Source organism: Denticeps clupeoides, chromosome 14 (genome assembly GCF_900700375.1).
Source record: "Denticeps clupeoides chromosome 14, fDenClu1.1, whole genome shotgun sequence".
NCBI classification, from domain to species: Eukaryota; Metazoa; Chordata; class Actinopteri; order Clupeiformes; family Denticipitidae; genus Denticeps; species Denticeps clupeoides.
This window is the reverse complement of record NC_041720.1, coordinates 20761934-20786617: the sequence shown is the minus strand read 5'-3', so window position 1 is coordinate 20786617 and position 24684 is coordinate 20761934. Positions and strand designations below refer to the sequence as shown.

The 24684-nt window shown below is 46.9% G+C and overlaps 2 protein-coding genes across 3 annotated transcripts; both read right to left on the bottom strand.

Annotated features, from left to right (window-relative positions):
• Nucleotides 1-403: 403 nt before the first annotated feature.
• Nucleotides 404-15802, bottom strand: spon2a (spondin 2a, extracellular matrix protein). 2 transcript variants are annotated; one of them, XM_028953140.1, is made up of 7 exons: nt 15764-15802; nt 12499-12583; nt 8899-9141; nt 6006-6226; nt 2152-2343; nt 1904-2075; nt 404-1164 (listed from the first exon to the last, which is right to left on the bottom strand). In XM_028953140.1, exons 2-7 carry the CDS (start codon nt 12539-12541, stop codon nt 977-979), a joined length of 1059 nt encoding a protein of 352 aa, XP_028808973.1. In that variant the 5' UTR covers nt 12542-12583; nt 15764-15802; the 3' UTR covers nt 404-976. The 2 variants fall into 2 exon arrangements, with proteins under 2 accessions (XP_028808973.1, XP_028808974.1); XM_028953141.1 differs by lacking the exons at nt 12499-12583; nt 15764-15802 and adding an exon at nt 9739-9885.
• Nucleotides 14954-22753, bottom strand: LOC114763435 (C-terminal-binding protein 2-like). Its single transcript, XM_028953139.1, has 11 exons — nt 22654-22753; nt 22329-22370; nt 21811-21928; nt 21255-21409; nt 21043-21187; nt 20735-20941; nt 20116-20330; nt 18813-18943; nt 18561-18688; nt 18243-18363; nt 14954-17188 (listed from the first exon to the last, which is right to left on the bottom strand). Exons 3-11 carry the CDS (start codon nt 21866-21868, stop codon nt 17020-17022), a joined length of 1329 nt encoding a protein of 442 aa, XP_028808972.1. The 5' UTR covers nt 21869-21928; nt 22329-22370; nt 22654-22753; the 3' UTR covers nt 14954-17019.
• Nucleotides 22754-24684: the final 1931 nt, after the last annotated feature.

Genomic DNA, 24684 nt, shown 5'->3' with positions numbered 1-24684 from the left:
TGTGATGAGTGGCAGGAATTTGGGCCAATAGAAATTGTTCTCGAGAAAATCCACTCCAATACAATGCGGCTACCTGTTTAGATTATAGACCGCAGTGCGATATAGATGATCCTTCCACAAAGTCCTCAAAGTTTCAACTTAAAGTGCTAAGATTTTTGTAATAAGGGGATATAAAACGATTTATTAACGTGGTATATTGAAGCTTGGTTTATGTATTGGACTTTTATTTTGAGGGGACTTTTGTTTTGAAACGGACCGGAAATAGAGGAAGAGAGGGCAGAGCGCCACCGCGTGGGTAGAGAAGTGTGCAGCCCTGTCGGAACTCGGTTTTTCACACAGTTGCGTGTATATTTAAAACTTGGATGTTCCACGTTCATTACTACAATGTTACAGAAGGCACCAGTCACTGAAAATCTTTATTTTTTTCACAACAAATTTTCCTGATTTACAGAATTGTGGTTTCTTCAGTTGCATACTGTAAATTGCACGTAGAACATGTTTTCTCTGCCATGCATATTTATGATTAAAAGATTATGTTAAAACGATCACAAGACTGTTCAAAACGCCAAAGTCCAAAACAATATTTATTTATTTGCTTTAAGATCAAATTCAATATATACAAATACTGGAGATCATACAAAATCATAAGATAGTTAAAAAAGACTATTTTAACCGGGTTATGTTAGTATACTGTAAATAATGATAGTCCTCCTGCAGCCACCCCACAATTGTACGTTACAGTTTATTGAGAGCACAGTTATGCCCTGCAAGAATCTCTATATTTACAGACTTTCATCGGCTATGTTCATCAACAACCACTTCCAATAGAAATACTTCTGAAATCCCAGCGTGATGAAAGATCAGATTTAAAGTGGCTTAGCCAAATCCTCATACTTGTGCCGTCACCGTTATCTCAGCACGCGTTACAGATCTGTCTGGTTCTGGTACCACGGTCCCAAGGTGCCAGAGCCTGGCATCAGTTGTGTGCCTGGCAGTGGTGAGGCATGCACTCGGCCTGCTCCTCCAGCTCGGGGCATGGCACGCCGGTGTTGGCCGGCTTCAGCAGGATGTAGCGAGTGCGGTGTCTGACCCCGCCCTCAGAGCAGGGACCCAAACAGAGGCCCCACGATGACCAGAGGGACACCTCACAGTCCAACGGGGTTTCTGCGAAGCACACAGCATTATCAAAGTACACTGAATCATGCATAAAACATACATCAGTAGCTCCACGTCTGCCACAGCTGTGACATGGGACACCTTTGACTGCAACACACTAGTGTAGTATACTCTCCCATGCAAATGCATTCTATAATGGCATTCAGAAGGCCAACACAACTAGATCCTTCTTTTAATTTCTTATTTTTTTGTAAAATGTTTGAGTGACTGGTGCAGTGTGTGTAACTATTAAGATGCAGCTAATGGGACAGCCCCAAACCTTGTAAAAAACACAATGACAGTCTATCTTTCCGGTTAATGGGACAGCAAGCTGCTCATGACCTCCACAGAGGAGAGCCTGTTCATCGGCACAGAGGATTCCAGATTAATGACAGTCATATTCCTCTGAAACTTGGTAGACAGGTATTGTAAGAAAGAACCCATTACATTTTGTATAATGAATGTATGAAATGAGGCTAATCAACGAATGGACTTTCCATCCTGTAGATGGCAGTAAAGTTCAACATTGATGAAATAGCCGTAATTCTGTTGGATACTCAGATGCATTTAGTCCAATTTCATTCATAAAGCAGTCATCTTGGCACACTTGTTCTATTTATATTTTTTATGTTTATTCATAGAGTGGTGCCTACTGGTTGAACCAAATCATCAAATCATTATTTCTGTCATTAATAAACGGTTTATGGTAATTAAATGCGGTTACAGTGTTAACACATAGCTGCGTTACCTGAGAAATGCTGGGCCTTAGTTGGATGTGGAAGGATGTGATTGGACAAGCGGTTTTGACGGACAGGTGAGCGGACCTGTCTCCTCAGCCATATGGTGGCCAGCGGGGGGAGCTCTGGCAGGCGTGGGTAGTAGAAGGAGTTAGCGGGGTGGTTCGGAATCTGAGAAGTGATCTGCGGAAAGGACCATGAGAAGGACCATCAGAAACTTTAGCTCCACTGGAGGAGTCGGCTCTGCAGTTTTTGGTACCTTGGTGACATTCTCCTGGGGCGTGCTGGGAAAGTTGGGGGAGGAGAACGTGAACCCACTGTCAGTCCCGGCATCGTATGGGTGGAGGTCAAGGGTCATTTCCTGCTTCCACTGTCCACCCTCACACAGGTTCAGACTGTCCACCCCAACAAACCAGTCTGGACTCGGAATCAGTTTTACCATTAAGGAGAGCTGAGAGAGTGAGAGAGAGAGCACAAGACAGTGACCAGCTTTACTACTTTCACACCGGTATTTGGTGTACATGTGAAGAAATGATGACTTTTGTCAGAAATTGTGATCCTGATCATGCTAAAATTTTAGATAGTGGTGGGTGATCTAAAGTAAATCGAATTCATTACTATACTTATACTTTTTTTTGTGTACAACAGGTCAATACAGAGATTTGCAAGTCAAGTCCCTGAATCTGTGGCAAATGGTGAAATAAATACACATATGCAGCTGTGTTCCTATTACAGAAAATCTGACCTTTATACATAGAAACATGCAGACACTATGCACAACAGCGGGGCAGTGGTGGCCTAGCAGTGAAGGAAGCAGCCCCGTAACCAGAAGGTTGCCGGTTCGAATCCCGATCAGCCAAGGTGCCACTGAGCAAAGCACCGTCCCCACACACTGCTCCCCGGGCGCCTGTCATGGCTGCCCACTGCTCACCAAGGGTGATGGTTAAAAGTATAACAATTGTTTATTTATTTATTTAATTCGTTGATTAATTAAAACAACAAAAAAAATCTTAAATGTTGCCTTTAGCTGTTCTCAAATCCTCCTCAATCTCAGTCACTTGATTCAAACTAATGCAAATTGTTTGCCCTCAATGTTTTGTGCTTGTCATCAATTAATGCATTCTATTAAAATGAGACCTGCAACAAAAATGAGCCGTAATAAACGGCGTCGTGCATTCGGAGGAAAATCCTTTTTTTAAACGGTGGAGGGCCGGGAGTGTTTACAGCCGTGCCGGTGTTTTGTAGTGAGGAAGCGGACGGGCGTCAGTCGCGCCTCCAGCGCCAGCAAGGCTGTTAAACAGCATTAGCTGTGTCCGTGTGTGAGGAGAAAGAGGAGCTGAGACCCTAAATAAAAAGGGGGAGAGTTGGGTTTACAATTACAAACGTTTTGTTAGATGTACTTACACATTTATAATACACATGTTATACGCTTATTATACTCGATACTCATGACTGTGTATGTGTAAGAGAGAGAGAGAGATTGATAGACGTTTCCTGTTCTGACATCATGCAAGACCAGGTCAGTGTATTCAGTTCCAACTGACTTCCAGAAACCCTCAGTTAAAGCCAGCCACACACACACACACACACACACACACACACACACACACACACACACACACACACACACACACACACACACACGAGAGTCTGCGTTTTGACAGTCAGCATCGTTTGACACACACTTTGTCTTCTTGTGCATTCGGTAAAGTTTCATGCCCTCAGTGTTCCGATGTTCCGCTTCTTCTGTTCTGTTCTGTTCTCTCCACGTTCTTACTAGAATCCCTCCAGCCAGATCGGATTCGCCGGTTTGGAAATGGCGGTGAACTCAGCTCTTTTGCAAATTCTGTCGCTCAGAAGGAAACGTACTCCATCACAGACACGCTCTCTCGCACATTCATACGCGAGCTCCGGCGTTCCGCTTCTCTCCCAGGAGGCCCGGAATGTCAGAGTGATTGAAAAAGCTCCCGAACGCAAAGCCCACGTGGTGGAAGCAGACGGAGCTGCTGCCCTCCCGGGCTTGCCTGGCTTCGAGGCGCCGACCACACTTCACCTGTCATCTGTCCCAGCCGGATGTCACCGGAGTCTGAGTCTCAGCTCAGTGTTCCCAGAAGAAGCTTTTAAACCCTGACGGCCTGTCACCGTGAGCCCAGTCAGAGCGTGCCGCTGACGTCAAGCCAAAGTGCCTCTCGTTGTGCACCGCTGTGATCCTGCAACATGATGTGTGTGTGGGTGTGTGTGTTCAGTGTGTATCAGCGTACATTTTAAAAGCCACTCATGAAAGCGCTTAAACGACTTAAATCGTACAAACATTAACTCTAAAAACATTTGATTGAGAGCAGAAGGTTCACAGACCTGAATAGTGCAATGAAAATGCTGCATTAAACTTAGGGCAAATCAATATTGGCTCAATCCAAAAGATCCAAAAGATAAGCGGCGTATACTGTACTGGTCTGTATGGGCACAGGACTGTATAAAGGGTTCCGTGTTGTCCTGTTATTGCATTTGGGCTAGTCACTGCCCTGTCCGTGGCCTCCAGAACATTCAATTTCCATTCATACTCCTTTAGGTCTTTTCCCTCCTAATGCATATGCCTGTTTCCTTATCCAGACTCGACTTTACCGCTATTTCCAGTAAAAAGCTGCTAATAAGACAGGGTCATGGGGCTCTCCGTCCGCCCCGGCAGCCCACTGGTCTAAAAACAGAGGCGAGAATGCCAGACATGCATCTCACAGTAATGGCTGCTTTTTATGGGGCTCCTTTGTGCCGTGGACCCCAGGTGCAGTTTTGCAATAAGACCTGTAAATGTATGTAGGTCACCGGTTCGGCTCACCGCTAATGCCAACCTTTCCCACCACTAGCACCTTAAAAAAGCTGGCCCGGGCCAGAAGAAGAAAGAGGAAGTGGCGAGGTGAAGGTGGGGGTGCTGGACCCGTACGTGATTATACCCCCGAAAAACACTCTGTATTTACTTTCATTTAAAAATGGCAACGCCATGCGACACGCTTCCCTGTCGACACAGGTTGAAACTCCAGGCTGAAGAACGGGCAAAGAAACTCATATTTACAACTCTAGGAAGATTTTTCATTTTCCAGCCGGGACGTAGAAACATGGCATAGGTCAAGACATCAGTAGGATTTTATGGTGATTGTTTTAATATACAAGCTGGTCAATGTAGTTTCCATAAAACATCAGCCACAAAAATTCGTGTTTCGTACAATTCATTCATTTTATCAGGTGGCTACTTCCTTATTTGATCAAATTTTACTATTAAGAAATTGAATGCATGATCAGGCATAATTACAAGTTGGGAAGTAAGATCTTCCAACCATCAGAAGACTGCTGTTGGATTCAACACTGATGGGAACCACATGTAGGGGCTGATGTCAATCCACTGTTAACCACAAACAGGCACCATTTGGTAATATGAAAATTGTGTTAATTCACCCTCATCTGGTCCAAAAACGTTTCTCCTGATACGTAATGATGAAAAAGGTTCATTTAAACCTATTACAGAAGGAAAAGACCTGATGGGTCATGGTTCGAGTGAGGAGAAAGTGGACAAGCTCAGCGCACACTGGATTTATGGGGAAAGGTGTGGTCATCGACAGGGCAAGTGCTTCAGCAGAGCCAAGGAGTTCTGGGAAGCCTCCTGACTGCCATTGCCAGCCATCCACCTGGCTATAAAAAGGAGCGAGGGTTCACCAGAGCGTTCACTATATCGGGATCCCTTCAGTAGCCAAACAAGAGGAACAAGTTGCTGTTATTGCCATGTGTGAGTTGCACAGGAAGCGAGAAACAGTGGGCGGAGCCTCTCTGGAAGAGCGTTACCATGGTACAACGCTACCTCTGAGGCTTAGCGATCTTCTTAGCCGGTCATCACCGTGTACCTGAGGGCGTATGCCTGTTTTCCGGGGGATAAAATGTTCGTGTCTGGGTGCGTTTTTTTGCGGTTCAGCCCATCGAGCCCAAATTATTATCGGCTGAATATTTGAGTTGTGAAAGTCGCGCATCTGCTGATTCTGTCTCATGTATGATGAGCCAATTTGCTGGTCCTGACCCTTCAAATGCATGGTTGTTTAAAGGGCCGCGATGATATCGTTCTGCACTCACCAGGGGGCTCCGGGGCTGCAGCACCAGCTCGGTGGAACTATGCCCGGTGCCAGCGGGGATGCCAGCCGTGCGGTACATGGAGCCCACGGCCCGCCTCCGCCGCGCCTCCCGCGCGTCCTTCACCAGCTCCACGGTGACGCCCTGCTCCGCGAAGCTCCGCACGCCGCGGCTTGCCAGCTCCCCCTCCTGCCACAAGTGGAACTCGGAACTGTGAGTAACGGCTGGGGCAGAGAAAGAGGGAGGGAATAGCAGAACCGGCATTTCTCCTACAGACGCAAGCAGAACACTAGTATCAGGTGGTAGTAGCCTAGCAGGTAACTAGGTAGTATAGTGGAGTGGTGGTAGCCTAGTGGGTAACTAGGTAGTATAGTGGAGTGGTGGTAGCCTAGTGGGTAACTAGGTAGTATAGAGGGGTGGTGGTAGCCTAGAGGGTAACTAGGTAGTATAGAGGGGTGGTGGTAGCCTAGCGGGTAACTAGGTAGTATAGAGGGGTGGTGGTAGCCTAGCAGGTAACTAGGTAGTATAGTGGAGTGGTGGTAGCCTAGCAGGTAACTAGGTAGTATAGAGGGGTGGTGGTAGCCTAGAGGGTAACTAGGTAGTATAGAGGGGTGGTGGTAGCCTAGCGGGTAACTAGGTAGTATAGAGGGGTGGTGGTAGCCTAGCAGGTAACTAGGTAGTATAGTGGGGTGGTGGTAGCCTAGCGGGTAGCTAGGTAGTATAGAGGGGTGGTAGTAGCCTAGTGGGTAACTAGGTATTATAGAGGGGTGGTGGTAACCTAGCGGGTAACTAGGTAGTATATGGAGGGGTGGTAGTAGCCTAGTGGGTAGCTAGGTAGTATAGAGGGGTGGTGGTAGCCTAGCAGGTAACTAGGTAGTATAGTGGGGTGGTGGTAGCCTAGCGGGTAACTAGGTAGTATAGAGGGGTGGTAGTAGCCTAGCGGGTAACTAGGTAGTATAGAGGGGTGGTGGTAGCCTAGCGGGTAACTAGGTAGTATAGAGGGGTGGTAGTAGCCTAGTATAGGTAGTATAGAGGGGTGGTAGTAGCCTAGCGGGTGACTAGGTAGTATAGAGGGGTGGTGGTAGCCTAGCGGGTAACTAGGTAGTATAGAGGGGTGGTGGTAGCCTAGAGGGTAACTAGGTAGTATAGAGGGGTGATGGTAGCCTAGCGGGTAACTAGGTAGTATAGAGGGGTTGTGGTAGCCTAGCAGGTAACTAGGTAGTATAGTGGGGTGGTGGTAGCCTAGCGGGTAACTAGGTAGTATAGAGGGGTGGTGGTAGCCTAGCGGGTAACTAAGTAGTATAGAGGGGTGGTAGTAGCCTAGTGGGTAACTAGGTATTATAGAGGGGTGGTGGTAACCTAGCGGGTAACTAGGTAGTATATGGAGGGGTGGTAGTAGCCTAGCGGGTAGCTAGGTAGTATAGAGGGGTGGTGGTAGCCTAGCAGGTAACTAGGTAGTATAGTGGGGTGGTGGTAGCCTAGCGGGTAACTAGGTAGTATAGAGGGGTGGTAGTAGCCTAGCGGGTAACTAGGTAGTATAGAGGGGTGGTGGTAGCCTAGCGGGTAACTAGGTAGTATAGAGGGGTGGTAGTAGCCTAGTATAGGTAGTATAGAGGGGTGGTAGTAGCCTAGCGGGTAACTAGGTAGTATAGAGGGGTGGTGGTAGCCTAGCGGGTAACTAGGTAGTATAGAGGGGTGGTGGTAACCTAGCGGGTAACTAGGTAGTATAGTGGGGTGGTGGTAGCCTAGCGGGTAACTAGGTAGTATAGAGGGGTTGTGGTAGCCTAGCAGGTAACTAGGTAGTATAGTGGGGTGGTGGTAGCCTAGCGGGTAACTAGGTAGTATAGAGGGGTGGTGGTAGCCTAGCGGGTAACTAAGTAGTATAGAGGGGTGGTAGTAGCCTAGCGGGTAACTAGGTAGTATAGAGGGGTGATGGTAGCCTAGCGGGTAACTAAGTAGTATAGAGGGGTGGTAGTAACCTAGCGGGTAACTAGGTAGTATATGGAGGGGTGGTAGTAGCCTAGCGGGTAGCTAGGTAGTATAGAGGGGTGGTGGTAGCCTAGCGGGTAACTAGGTAATATAGTGGGGTGGTGGTAGCCTAGCGGGTAGCTAGGTAGTATAGAGGGGTTGTAGTAGCCTAGCGGGTAACTAGGTAATATAGTGGGGTGGTGGTAGCCTAGCGGGTAACTAGGTAATATAGTGGGGTGGTGGTAGCCTAGCGGGTAGCTAGATAGTATAGAGGGGTTGTAGTAGCCTAGTGGGTAACTAGGTAGTATAGAGGGGTGGTGGTAACCTAGCGGGTAACTAGGTAGTATATGGAGGGGTGGTAGTAGCCTAGCGGGTAGCTAGATAGTATAGAGGGGTTGTAGTAGCCTAGCGGGTAAATAGGTAGTATAGGGGGATGGTAGTAGCCTAGCGGGTGTCCCTGAACAAGACAGTTAACCCTGAGGGGGGACTGTCCCTGTAACTACTGACTGTAAGTCGCTCTGGATAAGGGCGTCTGGTAAATGCTGCAAAAAATATTCTATCTTATAAAAACCATGATGGTTTTCAATGTGACTCCTCAGCCCCGTTCTAATGACAGAATGACGTGTCACCTAGCTGCCCACGGCTTGACCCCCAGTTCAGCGGTGCATGCTGCGTTTTACGACGCAAAGCAGAAGAAGCGTGATGCCGCCTCAACATGCGCTGGCCCAAAGCGAGACAGTAACACAAAACAGTAAGTAAGCCAGGACTGCGGTTTAATTGGCGTTTACGCTCCTGCAGAAGCTCTGTTCTGTTCGGCGTTTATATTACCCAGCATTCTTCTGCTCATGTTACCCACCCATCATTGTTCCTAGCGCTCCTAAGAAAGCTGAACCAGAAGAGGTATATTTACGCTGAAACCGGCTCTCACCTATGAGTTTGGACCACTGGGCGGGGGGTCGGAAGAGGGGGTACTGTTTGGGGAAGGTCTGCGGACTCCAGAGGCCGGTAAACACCAGAATGTAGGAGGCAGGATGTCTGGCCGTGCACTCGCCGGTCCGACCGGCCACTGCGCCCGGGTCCCCGCAAGACAGCGTGAGCTTCAGCACGATGACGAGCAGCCGCTGCAGCCAGCCTTGGAACAGGGAGTCGGGGGACATCGTGGGGACCAAACCTGCAAGCCAAAATACTAAAATGAAGGGTAGGACGGTGACTCTGGAACTACCGCAGCAACTTGGGGCTTGAAAGTGAAGTGGTTGTCATTGTGAAACACAGCAGCACAGCACACGGTGCACACAGTGAAATGTGTCCTCTGCATTTAACCATCACCCTGAGTGAGCAGTGGGCAGCCGTGACCGGCGCCCGGGGAGCAGTGTGTGGGGACAGTGACTTTGTTCAGTGGCACCTCAGTGAACCGGCAACCTTCTAATTACGGGTCTGTTTCCTCACCCTGCAGACCACCATCCATCCTTTTCATTTCCAAGCCGCTCACGCTGTGCCAGTCAGTACCAGCCATGCTGCGTTAAAGCCTCAACAGCAGAAATGGGAACAAACGAGGAACCAAGCAGCTACGACGGACCCATTCAGACGGGAAAACGCATGTGGCGCCAGAGACGGAACGAAAGAATGAGAAAAGAATGAGAAAATGTCCATTTATGAGCAGCCCCATATGTGAAAGCGCTCAGGGATGTCGCCGGTGCATGTGGAGCAGAGCAGGAAGGCGGCGCCGGGTCAGGAGCCCCGCAGGAGAGCGCGGCGCTGGTGCTGTTACCTTCGGGTGGTGAGGGCGGGCGAGCTGGAGCACCGGAGCGTGGGGACAGAGGGTCGGCGGGGTGACAGGAGCTCCAGGTCTGGTGTTCGGCTTCAGTCTGAGCCCGGCTCAGAGTGTCTCTCTGTCCTCCTCTCCCTGCTGCCTTCAGATCCCCTCCCCCCCCAAAAAAAACTTTCCCCTTCATGTCCTCTCTCTCTCTCTCACACACACACACACACACATCCTCTCTCTGTCAGCGTGTGTATGTGTAACTGTGTAAACGTGTATAATTGTGCGGTCTTTCCTGAGGAAATGGAGTTACCAGGTAACCTCTCCTAAACACCACACTTCGTTTGGACTCTGATGGGCTGAACGCCTTCTGAACGAAGCTGGAAGCTGATCATGAAAATCAGAAAAACGGTGTTGCCATTAATTAAACAAACCAAAAAAAAAGGAATAATTGTGACTGAGGTTGTTGGTGTGCTGTGAAGAGCTCCGGGTCTGTCTGGTCACTCTGGTGTGGTGGACAAGCCCTCTGAGTTAACACGAAAGTGGCAAAATGCAACACTGCTGTGGCGAGGAGAGGAGATTGTGAACAAAGTGCAAAAGTGCAAGTGGGATTAGGAGAAAAGCGAGCAGTTTCTCGAGGAATGACTAGATCTATGGGTCTAAAAATGGGACAACAGGACCCTTATCAGTGGTGGACAAATTTATTACTCAAGTCCTCCTTTAAAATTATACGTGATTACACTCGCCCTTGAACCAGAAGACCATAGAGTCCCATGTTCAAAGCACACTTACTACCATTGTGAGTGTACTGAGTGTCTCAAGGGGGACTGTCCTTGTAATGTTGAACTGAAAGATGCTCTAGATAAGGGTGTCTCATAAATGCCATAAATAGAAATTTGCCTTCAAATGTACAGTAGACAGATTCATTATGGTTTGAATGTCTTATTATTATATTTGTAACTATTTTAGATAAAGATCTACTAAAGATCTAGTAGAAATTAAAAAAATGTTTTACCTGCTAAACGTGCGCTGCCGTAGAGATGTGTGCTCTAGAAACCCATCTGTAGAGTCTGTACAAAAATATATCCCAAAAAGTAAGTACAGATACATGACAAAAAGTTACACTTACTTTGTTGCCTCTGTGTCACCCCCTCGGGACGACATTGTGCTGGGGACACCAACTGTACCAACGTTACTGCATGAAAAGAAACATCTGGTACTAAATACCTGACTGGATGATCATGGTGGGGTTTGACCTAATGTGCAGGACCATATTGGAACTGCATTAAAAGTCACTGGTTCCCACTGAGAAGATAAGAAAATATCTTATGGGGACGTTCATGAAGGTTCATTATTGAATAAAAGCTCTGATAACCCCTCTGCAGTAGAGTGTGTGGTTCTGAGATTACTATTACCAAGTTCAGGTTTTTTTATGCTGCACAACAATGGAATATATGGTGTGATTTATGTGTTCCTAAATACAAAAGGAGATTTCTGTGAACATTCTTTAAGAAATTCCATGACCATATTTAAGATGAATGTTCCCAATCCAAACCTGCAGTAATTGTACAAGCAGATCAGTCTAAGTTCAATTTGTAAGCACCTCCTTTATCAGCATTTTACTTTACTTTACTTTACTTGGCAGACACTTTTATCCACAGCGACTTACAAGAGGGAGACACCCGCAATTCTTGTTCGATTTCTATAGATTTTGAGTTTAGAAAAAGTAAGAGCCCTGATAAGGCCGAACTTGTCAGAAAAAGAACATGCTGGGAATTGTTAAGTGTTTTGTGCAGTGTGTGTGCATGTGCGTGTGTAAGTGTTAGATATGTATGAAATACTTTTTCAACAAGTGGGTTTTCAACTGTTTCTTAAAGGTGGTAGTAGTCTCGGCTAGTCGGATGGAGCACGCAAATGAAGCAGAAGGTTGCCGGTTCGAATCCCGATCCGCCAAGGTGCCACCGCACCCTGGGCACCTGTCATGACTGCCCACTGCTCACCAAGGGTGAGGGTTAAAAGCAAAGGACACATTTCACTGTGTGCACCGTGTGCTGTGTTGCAGTGTTTCACAATGACAATCACTTCACTTTCAATTGCACATCTCTAGAATGAGCTTAAACACAAACTCATGATATTCACCCAGCATGTAATAACAGGATATGAAATATTTAAATGACATACACTCATTCTCCATAGAGAAAATCCATCATCAAATTCACCTTAACCAAAAAAACTACATTTACATTTACAGCATTTACCAGACTCCCTTATCCAGAGCGACTTACAATCAGTAGTTACAGGGACAGTCCCCCCTGGAGACACTCAGGGTTAAGTGTCCTGCTCAGGGACACAATGGTAGTAAGTGGGGTTTGAACCTGGGACTTCTGTGTTACCCGCTAGGCTACTAGCACCCCCGTAATGACAAGGCAGGCTACCGGCTACCACTGGTGAAAAAGAAATAGCTGACGCACGCAGGTAATGAATATTTCATATGTCAGCAAGGACATGTAATCACTTCCACAGATTTTCATCTCCAGTGGAAGATAAAGTGGCTTCCAAGCCCAGGATGGTTTGTGCCTATCAAGCCTTCGCCGGCTCTGAGTGGATCCCACCCATTACCGCAAGAAACTTGGGTTACAGGAAATGGGCATAAACCTACGCCAGAACCACAAGTGAGCTGGAATACAATAAACGGGATGCAGTTTTGGCACGAGGACGCATAACCAGTACAGACAAAATTTCACGAGACTAAAACGTCAGCAGTGTGGTCACCTGAAGTTAAATGACAAGAGCTGCAGTGATGACAGCAATTCATCTTCACGCACGCACGCAGTCAACTCCTTGTAATTTCTTCAACCTGGAGGAAGAAATACTTCATATTACTAGAACGCTCTGGACATACCTCGTTCCCAAGTGATTGGTGGCCTGACAGACCCATCGTGTGCACTTCTTATGACCCGGGGTTCCTTTATATGGTCACGTCCGGGTTCAGCCACACTGTGGTAATAAAACAAAGTCAGCTGACTCATGAAATACACTGAATGACCAGGCTTTCCAGCAGTGGATTTCATCAGGCTCTAATAGCGAAAGGGTGCACGATGCATCAACTCCATTATTGTCACATGTTGTCACATGTGCAGCAGAAGGCTCCTCTCTCCCATCCTCATCCCTAAATCTCTGGTAGAAAAGGTGTACAAATGTCATGCCATTTCAAATACAGGAGCCAGGAGATATTACTGTTGGGCTTTTTTTGCCCCATTTTCATCTCCTATTAGCAGTAACAGCCTCCACCAAATGTTTTCTGCAGATGTTTATAAGGCTGACAAAAGGGAGGAAATTTAGGTCATTCCACCCTTCAAATCGCTTTCAGATCATTATTCATATATCTGGGTTGTCGTCGTGTCATGCCACACCTTCTCATTGGGGTTACGGTTAGGACTTGTTTATTCCAAAACACAAATCTTCAAAATGTTCAATGTAAAAGTTGCCAAAATGGAAAAATTCTAAGTCTGAGGACATGAACTCTTTCCCTTACGTTTACTTGAAAGCGCACCTTTATATTCAAGGGTTCCTAAATGATTGGAGGGATTGGGGATTGCTGGGAATTATTTTGATGATGAGATAAATACAGTATTCTGAAGCCGGGATGCAAGAGGTTTGAACGGAACATGGACTTTGATTCTTCACATCCTTGTTCACAGACAAGCCTTTCCATGATGTGCACCATTCAACAATCTGTTCCACTCAACATTAGACATCAGATTTGATGCTTTGGTGAAATGCATTGGCATCGATTCCCTGTAATTCTTCAGAAATACCCATTTTTGGATTTTACAAGACCGCACGCAAAATTAAATAAAAAACGTGACCCTTATGCTCGTTCAGGCTTATGAAACAACATATTAAAACCCATCACTGCTACAGTGGGTTCCATGAGCAGACATAGCAACGATTAGCTTTAAGTTGATACACAGTCTTCAGGTTAAAAGGACTGTGGAAACACATGGAGATGAAACATGACCTGAACATCCAAACAAGAAAGATGAATGGAGGGTTGTAGGTATAATCACGTGAGAGAGGACGTGTATAAAGAAATGTCGTGGATGAAGAGCTGCTACGGGCTATTGTGGAATGTAATGCTGCTGGTCAGAGATGACGGGGCAGGAGAAGATCCTGACTAGACTAGCAATATAAACGGATCCTTCACTCGCCTGAAGGCTTCCTGGCACCAAGACGGTACTCCACCTCCAATGACCTCACACAGATGCACTTCAAACTCATTGCTGTGTTCCTCAAGTCATTCCTGAGGCACAGTAAGGCAATGGATGTTGAAAACGGCCAGTGCCATCAGGGAAAACACCTCCGTGAAGGGTCAGCAACAAATGTTCTTATTGAACCCTCGAGGAACAAATAGTTTTGCCCACATTGAGACGTCTGAAAAATTGAGGGGTTAAGAAATCAAAGAGCATCGTACAGCTTTTATACATCGTTCTCAATACATTGCTTGAACCCCAAAGCTACCAACAGCAGACAAAATCCCATATTGTACAGGCACGATAACTAAAGTTAAAATAAAGAAATGTCTGGACTGAGACACAACGGCTTCTATAGGATGGGGATGTTTTCTAGGGCACCATGTGGCAGTAATTTTTGCTGGCAGCACTTTCCTCCACCACCCCACAGCGAGAATACACCCCCACTCCCCTCATAAAGCGGCCATGCACTCCTGAAAACAAGGTAAATAAGCCTATAAAGATGCCGTGAGAAAAACGTATTCATCTTGACTATTCCTGGACGAAGCTGACATGAAGCAAATTTTAATGTTGGTGAGCACATCAAATGAATTCACATGAACAAAATTAGAATAAAAGCCTTTAAAGTATACTTGACTCCATTTTAAGACTTTTAAATGTTACTCTTACTGACTGTTCAGGTCACTGGCATTATAATTTTTATATGTAAAAAAAAAAACAAAAAAACAAAAAGATACTTATGGCATGGAGAAAAGGGTTAATCTTAGGATTTTTATTAAAATACCTTGCGTAATTCACCATCAGAACTTACAATCACAAATATGATTGATTCTTAAAAAAAAAAAAAACTAAAACTTAAGAGCCTAGATGTTTTTTGCGGTCCGGTGAGAATTTTAATAATTAAGAGGAGGGGAGCAGAGACCAAGGAAAGAAAAGAGAGAAGAAGAAAAAAAAAAAAAAACACATTTTAATAGCTCACAGTTGGACATTTATCCAGCCAATGAAACCAGATGGAAGCGACTCACTGTCAGCGGACGGTTCAGAGCGGCCGGGCGAAGGCCCGGCATCAGAGACAGAGGGAGAGAGAGAGCGCCATCTACAGTCAGTGACAGTGTACGGTGGCTGAATGGGCCCGGAAAGCCAGCGCTGTCTACAATGTTAAGGCAGTGACATGCTACATGACTCGTCTCTAGAGGATCACAAAGGGAGATGGGGCATCATTCTGAAATGCTTCTGTACAAAACCACAGAGAAAATAAACGGCATAAGTTGAAGAGGAAACACACACATATAGTTCACAAGCATACTACAAGCACACTAAAATCAGACTTGAAAAATAAAAAAAATTCAAACATCTAACGTTCGGTAATAAACTGACACTGCAAACTAAACTCCGACACTAGTTGGGGTTTAATGGAATCCTGTTGTCTGCAGGACGAAGGGAGCCGTTTGCAAAACACCTTAAAATCAGCATGAAGTTCGTCTTCAGACTGAGTCTCCTTTAACCAGAAAAGAACAAAACAACAAAGCCCATAAAACTAATATCAAGCCCCAGGACAAAGTGGAATAAGCAGAAAATAAAACTAGTTATTTGTGCTCATTAAGACAATATAAATATGGTTATGGTGTGAATACCATCCTTTCGGTAGAAAATGTGTGTGTATGTATGTATGTATATTTATATATATGTATATGTATGTATGAGAATTTCAAACACATGGCTTAGGGAAAAACTTTAGCTAAAAAGTATTTGTACAAAGAGGAAAGAAAAGACTTCAAACATACATTCAATATCTGTTGCTGAGGTACTAGAAAGGTATTCCCATGACACAGAGCACAACTTCAGAGCAAGAGAAAGACAGAACCCCCTCCAGAGAGCACCCGTCCTGCCTCCCACAACTTCTCCCCATCGGACGTGCCGGGAAAGTAGAGGCCGCGAGCCGTCGCTTTGGATGATCCCATGTCTTTGGAAGTCAGCAGAGGGGAGGGACTGATGAAATGGATCACGGGGGCCGTTTAGATCAGTGAGGCAGGACGTCCACTTTCTCGATCATTAACCAGACGCCGAAGTGCCATTTGAAGCTGCAGAGAGTTCCCTCTGCTGGTGGAGGAGGCATGAGGGACGTAGCAAAAATATTTCTTGGCAGCAGAACCATGGACTGGTAACAGTGAGGAGGGTAGACCACTAGGCGTATTTGATAGGGCAAGAAGAGGTTAAACTGAAGGACCGAGACATGGGTCATGGGTCAAGTGTCCTGGTGTGTCAAAAAAGGCCACGTTGGAAAAGCTGAATGATAGGATGGGTGAGAGAGGGAATAGGAAAGGCAAAAAAATGATATATTGAGTGTGTATGCGTGTCCACCATGTGTAGTCATGCAAACTACTGAAAATATTGCAGAGCCCGCCCCCTCAAGGTCAGGCCTGTTTCAGGAAAAATACCCAGGTGCCCTAGAGGCCATCACCTGATTGGCTGAGGTTTCACTGTTAGTGTCCTTTTCATACGCTGCACACGTCAGGCCATGTAGTTCATATCCAAGGTAGAGTTTTTGCTTTTTTCACTGAGCTGAGGGTCCGAACAGTTATCGGTCAGGCTGGCAATATGAATTTTTGGAAATCTGACTATTCTCAGGGTGAGAGGGGGTAGAAATCAAAAAGAAACCAATCAGACCTTGTTGACACGTGTGCAGAGATGTCATCTACTGAACAGGATTCAGCAAAAGCCAAAAAGGCACAAGAGACACACCTCACAAGGAAAAGACTGTTTTAAAGAGAAGGTTGTCCTCAGTCTGAAATCATGACTAAAGGTTTAACAGTAAACTCTAACCTCAGCACAACCCCCAGATGACGTGGCATTGTGGTCCAAGAGGCTTGAAACAGGGAGGAAATGAAAGAGTTAGGGAGGTCAGAGCGAGACATGTCCTTGGAGACCTTATTGCTAAGTGTGGAGAGGATTTTGGACAGGGAGCTGCTGGGGTTTGCAGTGTTGTTCGATGGTGACTGGAACTCAGGAGTACGGTTTGGCCGAATGTGTGAGTGCGCCACTACTGGTCTGAGGGGATGTCTCTGTCAACTTCAGCCTTGGTGGGCTGGCCGGGCGAAGGGGTGTGGGGAGGGTGAGAGACCGTGGTGATGCTATGGGCCAGGGGCAGTGCTGCAACAATGCCTTCCACTCCAGAAGCGGTCGGTACCCCAATCAAACCCGTGGGGAATCTGCAAATAAATAAATAGAAATTCACCAAACCAATACTCCGCAGTCGGAGTATCTTTAACACTCGGCCATCAGTCGGCCATCTTTAACACTCAAAGAGCAATTTGGACCTGATTTCCACAAAAGAGTCCTGAAAACACTGTGTATTATTTTTACTTATATGATATGTATAAAAGTACTAGTGTGTTGCTTGTGAAGTTTTATTCGTCCGAAGAAAATAGATGTTCGGTTTTATTTTTTTGCACGAATATGTGAAAGCCAATGACATGACGAATGTTTAATCCCCCAGACAAGTGTAAAAACCTGGCTGGATATTTGCAGGGAAAAAGGAAATCTGGTCATAGGTGATATGCTAACTCTACACGACTATGCTAATCATTAAACACTGAATATAGTAAACACCTGTTTCACCCCAAGAGACTTGGTCAGACTTTGAAACGATGCTCTAATTGAGCAAACTGATTGACAGCTCTTGTGGGGGTGGCCAATCAGACTTCAAGGACTCCAGAGCTGCGGGTTTGCCAACCCCTGGTCCAAACTATAAAATGCTTCAATTTTTAACCCACATTACTGATAAATCTGGCTTTGTGAAACATTATAATTATTTACATCCCATTATTCCCATTTGTTTGCATATGCGCAATATATGTATTCTACATGCATTCAGATGAACTGATTTCACCAAATCACAGCTGGATAAATGCAAAGTATATGAGATTGTGCCACATCTATTTTTGACCTTTTGGAGGCTCACTTCCAGGTGTCCAAGCCCTGCCTACAAACCAATTCATCAGAGTGGCAAAGCATTCGATAATAAAAGGACAAATATCTTTTACAATGCTAAAAGTATTATGCTACATAATTTGACAGGTCAAATGCACAAAAGGGATGCACAATTGTAATCAAATTAAGCTGAAAATGGCACACCATATCAAAACAGTCATGGAATGTTTCAAATGGGATTACACTTGCTATGAGTATGGCTGTAATTCAACCTAATTTGCATGCAAACTGCAGTAATGAGCATAATGGTTAAATCTGCTTGTGAATGCTCACCTATAAGCCGAAGCCCCATTTAGCTCTGGGTGGACGCTGGGGGGCTCTATGCCAGGCCACTGGGACGCAGCCAGAAGGTATTCCTTATTCACACAGTTCTTCAGGCTGTCTGGGATGCGACCTGTTCAGGAACCCACAAGCACTTCAGCACCCGTCACAGTCACCGTACTAGACAGTCAAGTAACGTCATGGTGATTTTAAAGCATGACTGGAGCCGACCTGATGCTCAGCCACTGGCAATATACTGACCTCTACTGGCCATTATGCGCATATACGAGCTGGGCATATTTTGAGGGATGCTGGAAGCATCTTGCTGACCTGTGATGGCACGCCGCACCTCCCGGGCTGCCTCCTCGCGGGCTTCGATAGAGGCCTGCTCACTGTACCATGCACTGTGGGGGGTGCACACCAAGTTGGGGGCGTCCTTCAGCGCACCCTGAGAGAAGCTGAAGGAAAGGCAACAGGACAGAAAAGGAATTAAGATATGATTTCATGGGTCACCTTCCCATTCATGGATTAAGACTAGTCCTACACTGTTTGAATGCAGAACTTCTCTCTCTCTGACCCCACCTGAAGGGCTCCGTCTCATGGACATCCAGGGCAGCTCCCCTTATCCTCCCCTCCTTCAGCGCCTGTGCCAGGGCTTTCTCATCCACCAGACCCCCTCTGGCGGTGTTCACCAGGAACGCACCCTGCCGCATCTGGAACGCAACCCAAGTTCAGTGAGCGTAGTTGAATAACTGATATAAAAAAAAAAGGTAACTTTAATGGTGTAATTTTCCTATTATCTAATGACTCTGGTGCGCTACCGTCCCCACACACTGCTCCTGAGGTTTTGATTGGTTAATTACATGGGCGGGGCCATGATCCAGATATTCTTGTACATGTGAAAGTGCACACGCAGGCAGACAGAGAGAGGAGGGTAGAGCTTGAGTCAGGCTTTAAAAGTTAGACCCGAGATGCCGGGCAGCGTAACAGCAGCAACATGCTTCATGCGCGTTACGAGTCATTTATACATTTTTAACGGCATTTTTCTTTCCACACCTTAGACTTTGCTGTCATCACCAAAAGCAAGTCTCCAATTCACAGCCTCGGCTTCCATTTTCACGCTAGTCAAAACACATCACCTGACATTTACTGCGCGAGCACGAGCAAAATGCTAGAAATTAAGCGCTGAAAAAACCAAATGAATCAATAAAACACATTAAATGCAGTGATAAATGTAGTGGGCCCGTCTCCCCGCAACACGCCGGCTTTCAGCAACAAGAACATCATGCCGAGATGATAATCAAGTTCAAGCCCTGAAAACACTTGCCCTTTTCCTTTTATTCCAGCTCAGTGAAGCACTTTAAGCACCAAGTTTTCAGTAAGTCGCCTTTCTTGTAGAATTGTGCTTAAAATAAATAACTTTGTTAGCCAGATTGTTAGTTGACCATTTCCAAGTCAGTATTAAAACCGTGTTGTTAAATGCGATGCAGTCGGGATTTGGTGCACCTAAATTCTGGGCACAAAAGTTAGAGAGCCGTGTACACACCATGCAACAAGAAGATGTGCATCATAAAAAGCCACTTCATAGTATGGCTAATACACATATATACACACACACACACATCATAAAAAAACGGCACGCCGATCCTTTTTTAGATATTTTGGGCCATTACAGTTTTTAGATAAATTAATGCAACTGAAGCTAAAGAATCTAAAGAAATCTTTGAACACCTGACATTTTTGGGCAGGGCAGCGTATCTTGGCTGATCCATTTCATAGTGAAACTAAGCATCTTTTACCAGGTGCACCTCCACTCCGGCTGAGACCTGATCCAGGCCAGACAAGCGTACAGTACTGCAGTATAAACTGAAGTGTGTGTGTGTACCTGTTTGATGGTAAAGTCATTTATCAGGTGATGGTTGTGCTCGTTTAAGCTGCAATGCAGGGACACACAATCAGAGTGAACGAGGAGGTCCTGCAGGGTCGCCATGCGCTGGAGGCCCAGCGAGCGCTCCACCCCATCAGGGAGGTAGGGGTCATAAAATATCACCCCAAAGCCAAATGCCTTTGCCCTCAGAGCCACCGCTTGGCCAGCACGACCTGCCAAATGCACAAGAAAGCAACAGGAAGAAATCCAGTCATATTCTCATGTTATATTACAGTATTATAAACACTGTAATATGATTCATCTGCAAGAAAGGTTGCCAGATATAAAAGGCCCAGGTTTGTGCCCGTTTATTACTGTTGCAGCAGCAAAATGGCCTAGTGGGTAACATTCGCCATTCAGTCCCAGGTTCCAACCCCACTTACTACCATTGTGTCTCTGAGCAGGACACTTAACCAGGGGGGGACTGTCCCTGTAACTACTGATTTTAAGTCAAGACAAATGTCATTTATAGTTTTGGGTGATGAGTGGGTATCTCCTCCTCTCCAAGACAACAAGCAAGCAGCATTATGTGTTTCTGCACATCAGTCTTATCGTGGCCGGGTCCACAGTTCCTCACCGAGGCCAATAATGCCCAGCGTCTCCCCCCGGATGCGGGCGGCCCCCCCAGCCACCTCTCGAATCTGCTCCACGCTGGACGCGTGCGTGCCCTCGCGCAGGGCTTGGTGGAGCCACGTGACCCTACGATACAGGTTCAGGATCAGACACATGGTGGTGTCCGCGGTCTCCTCCACCGACGCCGCCGGCACGTTACACACCGCGATGCCTGCGATCAGGAGAAAGGAGGACATCTTGTTTCATCAGTCTGAGAGGCATTTCACCTCCTGTACGTGTCCTACATGCGGCGTCATTTTCTGTCCGTCTCACCCATCTCTGCAGCAGCCTTGATGTCTACGTTGTCGAAACCGCTGCCGATGCGGACGATCACCCTCAGGCCTTTGAACTTCTCCAGGTCATCTCGAGAGAGAGTGATGGTGTGGTAGAGCAAGCCGGCCACGGCCTCGCTCAGGACCTGCGTAAGGGGCACATTGTAAAGGGTTCGGTGGATGCAGACTTCGTCGAGGAAAAAAACTTCATACCTTCTCATGGATCTCCTGGGTGGACTGGGCATCACAGAAAGCCACTGTGGCCACATCCTTCAGGATGGGCATTTCCACTGTACAGTCGCGCCCATCCAACAGCGCCACCAGTGGGCGCGAGGGCATCGGCCCGTTCAGGATCGGCGGTCGAATGCCTGCATGTAAAACAAGTAGCGATACAGATCTGTGCTCCTTATACGGTTTGAAGGCACGTTTGCTGAGATTCCAGAATAAAAAGTGCCATGGTGCTGAAGCAATAACACTACAGAAAAAAGTAAGAACAATCATAATTTACCCAACAAATGTATCCTATAACATGCATTTCAGTCCCATCGACACGGACCACTGGAAACCAGAACGTCAGTGTGAAGTATGGTAACTCACTTCCCGATTACCACTACTTTATACAGAAGTATTTTAGACTAATGCCGACTGACCAGGATGTACAGAATTCTGATTATCCATCACAGAGACTAGTCACATAGATCAGAAACCAAGTGGGAGCTTCTACATACGTGGCTCAGATGGTAGCCCGGGTATTGTTCTACACACTGACCTTCACAGATGCGGTCCAGTCTCTGTCTCTTGACTTTGTGTTTGTCCATCAGAGCCATTGACTGCTTCGCAACACCAGGTTCAGGTCCAGTGGAACCACAACCGCGCTTCACCAGTGCCTGCCATAAATAAAAGAAAACTACTGTTTACTGGGCACCAATACAAACCAGAAAGGCCTAAAAGGATTTTCATATTGCTGAGCAGCAATGCGGTGTTGGAGATTGTTCTTTTACTGCTGCTGGGGGGTGGGAGAGAGCATCCAGCCCATCACTAGACGGTCTTTACAGAAACCAAATCAAACTACGGTCACTTTCACATTTCAATAATTATTATTACAGTTCGTGCCCTTTTCTGAACAACTTTGTTTCAAAAGACGAAACTTTTCATTAGTTTAAATAACGACTAAAACTTTCGCACTGACATTCTGCCAGACGTTCGCTGTGGGAACCTGGTCGCCGCTTCACTTTCACTCGTTCATCTCATCTCAGAACAGCAGTAACGAGGATTTATGGGACTTACTAGAGAGCCGAGTGCCAGTGATGCTGAGCGTCGGGACGCTTTCTGTGGAGGGAAAGATAAAGAGGGAGAGAGGCGTCAGTGGAGGACCTGCTCCGCTGGTTCTGACAGGTTCCGCGACCACCTCCCACCCAGGAGCTCCAGGACTCCTGCGGGGAGACGCAGAGCCATCTCCCCGCCTTTAAACCCGGACCCAGCTCCGCAGGCGGAGGCGAGCAGGCCGACGACTCATCCCCAGAAAACACTGCGCTCTCGGCCGCTGCCGAGCCACGCTCGACCCCCGGGAGGCCGGCGAGCGGAGCGACGCGCCGGCGGCGCCGCGTTTTACCTTCAGGGGCGCTTCTGCAGGGACGCGGGACTAGGCGCTCCTGCACTTCTCCATGGACAATCAAAAAGCGGAAGACGGGTGTTGACCCGAGAGGTCAAGACAACAACAGCGCGCAAAGAGAGGAGGCGAGACGCCAGAGACAGACGACTAGCGCCCCCAGGCGGCGAGGAGGAAAAGCGCGGCCTGCCCACTGATCCAGGATACGCCTGGTCTTCGCCACAGCGTTTCTTTAACACTGAAATTATTATAATAAGTGACATTATTTTATGCTGCCACTGATACATTACACACAACAGTGTGTTTTTGCTAATTAACTTTGGTCACTTCATTCATAAGAGTAAATTCACCCACAACAATAAAGCTTTTATGGCCTTTTACGAAATAACTATGCATGAACAATGACAGCATACCTAATTAAGATTATATTATAATAGACACAGTTTCTCTTCTGCACATAATCCCCCCCCACACACAAATATAAATAATTAGTTTGTTTGTTATTGTACTTTCTTTAATTCCCTTAAATTTATTCTCCAATGACAGCCCTCTCCCCAGCCACCTCCATCAGCTCCTCCCAAGGCGTTCACAGACCAGACTGGAGATATAATTTGTCCAGCGAATCCACCCGGGGGCCTCCTGTCAGCAGGACGTGCCCGTAACACCTTCCAAGGGAGGCGTCCAGGAGGCATACTGACCAGATGCCCGAACCACCTCAACTGGCTCCTCTCAATGTGGAGGAGCAGCGGTTCTACTCTGAGTCCCTCCCAAATATCCGAGCTCCTCATCGCGAAGGCTGCGTACAGCCACCCTACAGAAGAAACTCATTTCGGCCGATTGTATCCGCGATCTCGTTCTTTTGGTCATTACCCAAAGCTCATGGCCATAGGTGAGGATAAATCGAGAGCCTTGCTTTGTGGCTCAGTTCCCTCATGACTGCAGACGCTGCCCCAATCCGCCTGTCCCTGCTCCTGCTCCTGCTCCCTTCTTCCCTCACTCGTGAACAAGACCCGAGATACTTAAACTCCTCCACTTGAGGCAGGACCTCTCTCCTGACCCGGAGTTGGGTTCCAATCAGAACCATGGTCTCAGATTTGGAGGTGTTGATCCTCATCCCAGCAGCTTCACACTTGGCTGCAAACCTACCCAGCAAGAGCTGAAGGTCAGAGCTTGATGAAGCTAGGAGGACCACATCATCCGCAAAAAGCAGGGACAAGATTCTTCTGCCACCAAACTGGGCACCCTCCACACCACGGCTGCGCCTAGAAATTCTGTCCATATAGTTTATGAACAGAACCGGTGACAAAGGGCAGCCCTGGCGGAGTCCAAACCTCACCAGGAACAGGTCCGACTTACTGCCGGATATGTGGACCAAACTCATGCTCCTCTGGTACAGGGACTGAAAGGCCCTTAACAAAAGGCCATCCACCCCATTCTCCATAAGCCTTCTCCAAACCCACAAAACATGTGGATTGGTTGGGCAAACTCCCATGCCCCCTCCATCACCATAGCAAGGGTAAAGAGCTGGTCCACAGTTCCATGACCAGGACAAAAGCCACATTGCTCCTGAATTGCTCCCCCTCCCCCTTCTTAAAAACGGGGACCACCACCCCAGTCTGCCACTCCACCGCAAATGCCCCCAATGTCCACACAATGTTGCAGAGACATGTCAACCATGACAGCCCTACAAAATCCATAGCCATGAGATACCCAGGACAGATCTCATCCACCCCCGAGGCTCCACTGCTGTGTAGCTGTTTGACTACCTCAACAACTTCTGCCCCTGAGATTGGACAGTCCATACCCAGGTATCGTAGCTCTGGTTCCTCCTCGGAATGCGCGTCAGTGGGATTGAGGAGCTTCCACCGCCCGACTATAGCCCCAGTCAATGTCAGCAACTCCCCATCCCCACTGTAAACAGTGTGAGCAAGTTGCTGCCTTCCTCTCCTGAGGCGTCGGATGGTTTGCCAGAACCTCTTTGGAGGCGATCGATAGTCTTTCTCCATGACCTCACCGAACTCCTCCCACGGCCAA

Bases quoted from the DNA above. Each gene is read 5' to 3' on its own strand.
- spon2a (XM_028953140.1), bottom strand. From the start codon at position 12,541: ATGAATTGCTGTCATCACTGCAGCTCTTGTCATTTAACTTCAG. The intron at 6,227-8,898 runs GTGAGAGCCGGT...TCTCTGCCCCAG, and splicing joins CCAGTGGTCCAAACTCATAG to CCGTTACTCACAGTTCCGAG. The intron at 1,165-1,903 runs GTAACGCAGCTA...TGTGCTTCGCAG, and splicing joins TAAGGCCCAGCATTTCTCAG to AAACCCCGTTGGACTGTGAG.
- LOC114763435 (XM_028953139.1), bottom strand. From the start codon at position 21,868: ATGGCTCTGATGGACAAACACAAAGTCAAGAGACAGAGACTGGACCGC. The intron at 20,331-20,734 runs GTGAGGAACTGT...TGCATTTGGCAG, and splicing joins GCTGGGCATTATTGGCCTCG to GTCGTGCTGGCCAAGCGGTG. The intron at 17,189-18,242 runs GTGAGCATTCAC...ATTTATTTGCAG, and splicing joins AATGGGGCTTCGGCTTATAG to ATTCCCCACGGGTTTGATTG.